The 7,813-nt window shown below is 41.1% G+C and overlaps 1 protein-coding gene across 1 annotated transcript; it reads left to right on the top strand.

The window, feature by feature from the left end:
• The first annotated feature begins 5,803 nt into the window (after positions 1-5,803).
• Positions 5,804-7,466, top strand: LOC114568331 (receptor-transporting protein 3). Its single transcript, XM_028597897.1, has 3 exons — positions 5,804-5,942; positions 6,355-6,526; positions 7,046-7,466. The coding sequence occupies exons 1-3, from the start codon at positions 5,927-5,929 to the stop codon at positions 7,389-7,391; spliced, it is 534 nt and encodes a 177-aa protein (XP_028453698.1). The 5' UTR covers positions 5,804-5,926; the 3' UTR covers positions 7,392-7,466.
• Positions 7,467-7,813: the final 347 nt, after the last annotated feature.

The raw sequence follows: 7,813 nt of genomic DNA on the forward strand, positions 1-7,813 counted from the left end.
CAATCAGCCTCTCTGTGTGTCACTCAATGCATTCGAATACAGCAGCAACCATGACATTAAAACAAGGCGTAATACAGGCAAAAGTATATACGCTGTGTGTTTGTGTGCACTTGCTGTCCTTTGTCCTGAAACATGTCTATCAGATAGAACACACCTTGTTTCATAGCCCTCTGACAGCAACACACACACACGTATGAATGTGATTGTGTATTCAGTCCTACTCCTAAGGGTGTGCCTCCTGTTTGAATGCACTCAAACTGCAGGAGCCATGTTTCTGGACTCTCACATTGCTTGTTTACTCTTTTAATTCATGCAAACGTGCAACTCTCAGCTTGACAGAGATATGAAATGAGAGTAGAGTGTTTGCATACTGCTGTGAGTATGACAAGTAGACTATGATTGTGTGCAATAATAAAGAATAGGCTATACTGTGTGTGTGTGAAATGATATCCCATGAAAGAAGTGTGAGTGTCAATAGAGAGACAGAGTGTCTGCTTACATGAACAATCTCTGATAACAAACACTAGCAGGTATACAGACGCTGAAACCCTGGGTGCGGCCACTCAAAGGAATTTGCTCAAGGCATCTTACCACACCCAATGTCTTTCCCCCCCCCCCCCCCCCTTCTCTCTCTCTCTCTCTCTCTCTCCCTCCCTCCCTCGCACTCTGCTCTCTCCCTGTCCTCCTCCTCTGAGTCACCTGGCAGCCATTGAACAGGTGTACAGGTTCAGGCAGAGTCCAGGCGGCAGCTAAATCCTGGTCTGCATCTCAACATGCCTGGCAGAGGAGTCTGCATTATCTGGGACCATTTGAATTCAAACAAGCTTTATTGACATGGCTGTGAGAGTTCAATGTTGACAATATAGTTATGTATTATGCATTACTAAGGTGTTGGGCTACCAAGCCTCCAAAAGAGCTTCAGTATCAAAATCACCAATAACTTAACAGGAATTTACTTCAGTACTTGAGAAAAATACAGAGAGGTTCCTCTGCTCTTGTCTAGTCTGTCTATTCTTTCACTGTCTAAAACCTGCATCTCTGTGGCCCTGTGAGCTTTCCCAGCATGCTTTTCTTACGCTGTAATGTCACACCTGAGTATAAGGTGACTCTCTGGAGCCTGGGGCTCTGAGGTCATCTTTACACCACTGTGCTGGGAAGAAAGGTGCACACACGTCCACTTTAACACTATACAGTATACGGGTTGCTATGTATGTGTGTGCGGGGGTTGGCAGTGTTGTGTGTGTATATGGACTCTCATGCCAATGAGACGGCACTATATTCCCATTACCACCCACTATATAATGACATTTTACCTTTGGTTTTGTTAGTCTGCATTGTGTGCGGGTCCTTTATTTCCTCACATATCAAGATCCTGCAAATTAATTCTTCGAGAGAGAGTAAAACATGATCCTCAAAACGTAAAACAATAAAGTGAATGTATATATGTGTGTGTGTGTAACTAAGATACCTGATTACATACAGTGAGGAAAATAAGTATTTGAACACCCTACTATTTTGCAAGTTCTCCCACTTGGAAATCATGGAGGGGTCTGAAATTGTCATCGTGCATGTCCACTGTGAGAGACATAATCTAAAATAAAATCCAGAAATCACAATATATGATTTTTTAACTATTTATTTGTATGATACAGCTGCAAATAAGTATTTGAACACCTGTCTATCAGCTAGAATTCTGACCCTCAAAGACCTGTTAGTCTGCCTTTAAAATGTCCACCTCCACTCCATTTATTATCCTAAATTAGATGCACCTGTTTGAGGTCGTTAGCTGCATAAAGACACCTGTCCACCCCATACAATCAGTAAGAATCCAACTACTAACATGGCCAAGACCAAAGAGCTGTCCAAAGACACTAGAGACAAAATTGTACACCTCCACAAGGCTGGAAAGGGCTATGGGGAAATTGCCAAGCAGCTTGGTGAAAAAAGGTCCAATGTTGGAGCAATCATTAGAAAATGGAAGAAGCTAAACATGACTGTCAATCTCCCTCGGACTGGGGCTCCATGCAAGATCTCACCTCGTGGGGTCTCAATGATCCTAAGAAAGGTGAGAAATCAGCCCAGAACTACACGGGAGGAGCTGGTCAATGACCTAAAAAGAGCTGGGACCACCGTTTCCAAGGTTACTGTTGGTAATACATTAAGACATCATGGTTTGAAATCATGCATGGCAGCACATGTAAACCAGCACATGTCAAGGCCCGTCTTAAGTTTGCCAATGACCATTTGGATGATCCAGAGGAGTCATGGGAGAAAGTCATGTGCTCAGATGAGACCAAAATAGAACTTTTTGGTCATAATTCCACTAACCGTGTTTGGAGGAAGAAGAATGATGAGTACCATCCCAAGAACACCATCCCTACTGTGAAGCATGAGGGTGGTAGCATCATGCTTTGGGGGTGTTTTTCTGCACATGGGACAGGGTGACTGCACTGTATTAAGGAGAGGATGACCGGGGCCATGTATTGCGAGATTTTGGGGAACAACCTCCTTCCCTCAGAGCATTGAAGATGGGTCGAGGCTGGGTTTCCAACATGACAATGACCCGAAGCACACAGCCAGGATAACCAAGGAGTGGCTCTGTAAGAAGCATATCAAGGTTCTGGCTTGGCCTAGCCAGTCTCCAGACCTAAACCCAATAGAGAATCTTTGGAGGGAGCTCAAACTGTGTTTCTCAGCGACAGCCCAGAAACCTGACTGATCTAGAGAAGATCTGTGTGGAGGAGTGGGCCAAAATCCCTCCTGCAGTGTGTGCAAACCTGGTGAAAAATTACAGGAAACGTTTGACCTCTGTACTTGCAATAAAGGCTACTGTACCAAATATTAACATTGATTTTCTCAGGGGTTCAAATACTTATTTGCAGCTGTATCATACAGATAAATAGTTAAAAAATCATATATTGTGATTTCTGGATTTTTTTTTTTTTTTAGATTATGTCTCTCACAGTGGACATGCACCTACAATGACAATTTCAGACCCCTCCATGATTTCTAAGTGGGAGAACTTGCAAAATAGCAGGGTGTTCAAATACTTATTTTCCTCACTGTAATTCCCACTACCCAAAGATAACACCCAAATGATCACTGACAAGTGAGATCTAATGAGCCTGACACATCTGCATGATGCGTGTGTTATTAAATGTGTGTGTGTGTGTGTGTGTGTGTGCGTGTGTGTTTTCATGCTTTGAGCAGAGCTCGAGATCTTGTCAGGAAACAGACAAGCATTACAATCAGTTTTAGGACTGGGTGGGGCATCATCATGATCAATAAACAACTCAGGTAGAAGGAAAGTCCCCACAGTTCATTTAAAGTAAGTATGTGTGTGTGTGTGTGAGAGAGAGAGAGAAAGAGAGAGAGAGGAGTGGAGTGACGGCGTCACTACATACCTGTGACAGGTGTTGTCAATCTGATGCTATTATTACAACTGTCTTGACATGATGTTAATGATTATTCAGGAAACACCGTGCATACAGAAAGGATACAAAAACAAACAGCATTTAAAAGAGTAAACAAGGGTCTGATTTATCAAACCAGCCCGACACCATTTACATTATATGTCATTTTTGTCACCATCATGCTGTTACTACAATGTCCACTCAAAGACTGGCATAGATTATTGTTACTACATTTACAACTACTGATTAATAACAATTAGCTTGAAACAGCAACAAATACTTCATGTGAACAAGAACCAACATGCAGACTATATGCAGACATTAAATAAAAGCTATTGATTCTTAGTAAGATATTTCTTTAATAAAAAATTTAAACTTTGGAACAATTTTAGGTCCGATACATTACAGGTCTGCACTTGAGCTTTGTTTTAAACTTCACCAGATAGGATGGCTGTGCTCGGGGACCTCAGGGAGCACTCTAGGCTCTTACGGAAAGTTTAAATATCAATAATGTGGTTGAACTTAAAACCACGCATACAGAGTAATTAATGATGTCCTAAAACAGGTTTAGGTGTGAAAAGCACTCCAGAATTACAGCAAGAGATCAGAAACAGTTTGACTGTCTTTCAAAGTAGAAAGGTGACACAGATAAGGGTTTGTACCAATAACTTGGGCTTAACATTTCCATAAACTTAATATGCAGGCCAAAAGAAGGTGAACAGGACTGGTGAGATGTAAACACGCATGCAATGCAACAATGGATATCAAACACTAAACAGAACTGGCTGACAAAGAAGTTTAAACTCAGCTTGATGGAGGCACCTGTTTCAAACAACCTGGTACCTGGTCACAAGACGTTTCACCTGTATATCTGTACATACAGGTGAAACATCTTCATGGTGAAACTTTAACTTCATTTTATTTTTGATCCTTCTTTCTTTTCAGCTGGGAAACTTGTTGAGCAACAGATTGTTTAATATTAATGACACTATTTTATCCTACATTTTCATATTTTATTCTGACATGGCAAAAGTGGGTCCTCTGGGCTATAGAGGTACAGTACATTAAAGATCACAATTCATCAGGTCATCAGTATGACCCTAATGGTCTCCAGTTTTCCAGTACATATGTTAAGTATATTTACTTAATATAATACCACTGGAAAGCTGATCTAGTTTGTCTTCTTCTGAGAAATAGGCAGTGGTTGGTGGGAAATCCCATAGTGGTGTGGAGTAAGGTCTGGGAATGCGAAACTAGAAATCCCAGGACTCCTTAAATAGTACTTGTTTCCACTGCGCAACAAAAGATGGTCCACTTTAGCGTGTGGTCTGTGTGGAACAACCAGCTGTCTTATATCGCCCCCTACTGAAGTGACCTGAACTGAACCTCAGTGTGTTGGGATTTGTTATCATTTGCGTCACAAATTAAATAAAAAACTACAGCAATTGATAAAATAAATGGACATTAATGGACAGGACAATCTCATTATTATAAGCATTAGGAAAATTGGAAAATCATCAAACAACATGAGCAGATCTACAGGTACAGGGTTTTTTGTGTGTAATACATTAATATGCTATTTAATTCTGGAAGGTGCGGACGGTTTCCTGAACCAAACAGAGTTTGAGAACAGCAACACAGAGTGGAAGGCGATGGAAATCCGGTGCGTGGTGCTCACACGCACCGGATGTCAGGCAATTATCCTGGAAATGTACTTATGTTGATCCAGACTACATCTGAGTCTAGATCTAGTCTAGATCAACGACAGTCCATTTCCAGGATAATTGCCGTGCATCTGGCGACGCCTGATGTCCCTCACCTTCCACTCTCTGTCTGTTGTTGTTTGCAAACTCTATCCTCTTCGAGAAACAACAACCTTTGAGCTCGCCAGTTCATGCCAATAGCCAGACAATGACTGATCTGTTGTGCAGTGACTCTGTACCGGGTGGAGGCAGCTTCTGCCCTCAGTCATAACTGTAGTCATAACTGTAGGTTCTGACTGAACATAAACCAACAGGAAATAAGGACTGTAGATTAAAAAATGAAAATAATACATTAGCCTACATTACATTTAGCTGATGCTTTATCTAAAGCAACTTCCATTCACGCACAGAGATTGGGGCAACATCAGGAGCAATTTGGGATAAAGTGTTTTTCCTAAGGACAATTTGAATTGTAGGTTGCAGGGGCCTAGGATCGAACCACCAATCTTCAATCAAACTTTTTAGCTTGCACATAGACACGTTTTTGTGAGAGAAAGTAGTGTGTGTAGGAAAAGTAAGTATGAAAAGTTATGTGCATGCATTGTTGACATATGGCCTAAACGGCCCCTCATACTGAATCACATCGTTCCAAGCTAGATGGAAAACGAAAGTATGTTGTTAAGTTTCGTTTTCCAGACTAACAGCTGCTAACTCATAATAAATAGACTGACTGCAGAGCGACATTCACAAGTCAAACGTCGCTTCATCTCATCTACCAGAAGCTCATTAAGTATCTGATCACCGAACAACATGAGCAGATCTACAGGTAACACATAGTGTCTTTTTTTTCTTGTGTGTGTATATATGTGTGTAATAGGCCTACGTTAATATGCAGTTTAATTCGGTGCTATGCAATATTTGTTTTTGGTAAATTGAGGCCATTATGCAACGTCAATATTTAGTGTTCATGTTTGGCTATATAAAGGCTAACCGTCTTTTACATTTACATTTATTTTACGTTATATTAATTCAGATGTTTTTAATCTGAAGATGGATGAAGGGGTTTGACCCTAATGTCCATAAGCAGGCTTGACAAAAAATGTTTTGACTCGGAACAATTGCCAAGCTTCCTGCTGAGTTTGGTCATTTACCCCGGAGATCTGTTATTTTGTCAGTGCTATGACAGAGAAACCATATGTTACTGAATGTAAAGCAATTTTTTATTTGCACTTGTGCAGATTGGGTTCCTTCCTTGTGGAAGGACACTTTCGAGGAATTGTTGTACGATGACAATGAGCTGGACTATGGAGACCAGTGGAGTCTTAACTTTAACTACAGCCAGACAAACATCGTCACCAAAGAGGAGAGGAAAAGAGGCTGGAAGATCTACAGCCACTGTGCCTATGGACAGTATGTATTGTTCTATATTGTCAAAGTATCAATATATATAACTTTAAACCATATACAGTAATAAACATTCAGATCAAGGAGGATAAAAATGTGCTGTAGCCTACTGTAATAAGTATCGACAGAGTTTCTGTTTTTCTAACAATAGTAGTTGGCTGACAGCAGGATGTCTTGTTGTGCTTTCTACTCATTCCTGTTGCCATGACCGATCATATGATGATGGTGTCATAAAGATAGGTCATGTGCAGTAAAACAGTGTCATTGTGTGGAAAAGCCTGTTACTGCACCCTGGGTAAAGACTGCACTTGTTATCCTGCTTTCTGGTGACTTAGGAAAACAGCATATGATTTAACCAACAAAGTTCTGGGAAAATTCATCCTTTTAAATTGAAATGTTATTTTTACTTTTCAAAATTAGTCATAACTTGCAGGAAACGCTGCTTATCTGAGAATACCTAAGGTAAAATTTCACCAACACTGAGAAGCTCTGACTCTCATTTATTGTCTTCTAATTCCTCAACAGTTTTCAGTGTGCGTCCTGCAACAAGATCTGGCCTTCAGCACGGGTGGTGGTGTTGTTCCGTTACCGGCTGCGGGGTGACCGTGGGACAGTCATCATGCGGCCCTTTGGACAGGCCTGTCGCCGTTGCCAAGACGATGAGTTTGACCTCCCTGGTTTTTCCAAGAAAGAGGTGGAAGAAGCCTTGCTTAGGCTATTTAGAAAAATCCGGAAGAATTGCTACGAAGATGAGGATGACGAGGACGACGATGATGGCTCATCAGCAAGCTCTACCAAAGTTTGGACCAAACCTCATGAGGCGACCCTGTGTGAGGCCTGCATTATGGGCATCTGCTGTCAGGATGATTAGAAGTGTGTTCGTGTGTGTGTGTGTGTGTGTGTGTGTGTGTGTGTGTGTGTGTGTGTGTGTGTGTGTGTGTGTGTGTGTGTGTGTGTGTGTGTTTGTGTATGCGTATGCGTGTAAGAGAGAGAGAGAGAGAGAGAGAGAGAGAGAGATGCAAGGAGATATGTGTTATGTGCTGATTAGATGAGATGCTCCTTTGCAGTCTGCACCTTTTTAACTTTAAGGACCAATAATAACATTGTTCCAGTATTTGTAAAATTGTATGTCTTTTGTATTGTTGTTGTCACTACTAATAAAGTCTTAAGTCTGACCACGTTTATGTCTTTTGTATTGTTGTTGTCACTACTAATAAAGTCTTAAGTCTGACCACGTTTATGTCTTTTGTATTGTTGTTGTCACTACTAATAAAGTCTTAAGTCTGACCACGT

This window comes from Perca flavescens, chromosome 14 (assembly GCF_004354835.1).
Source record: "Perca flavescens isolate YP-PL-M2 chromosome 14, PFLA_1.0, whole genome shotgun sequence".
NCBI classification, from domain to species: Eukaryota; Metazoa; Chordata; class Actinopteri; order Perciformes; family Percidae; genus Perca; species Perca flavescens.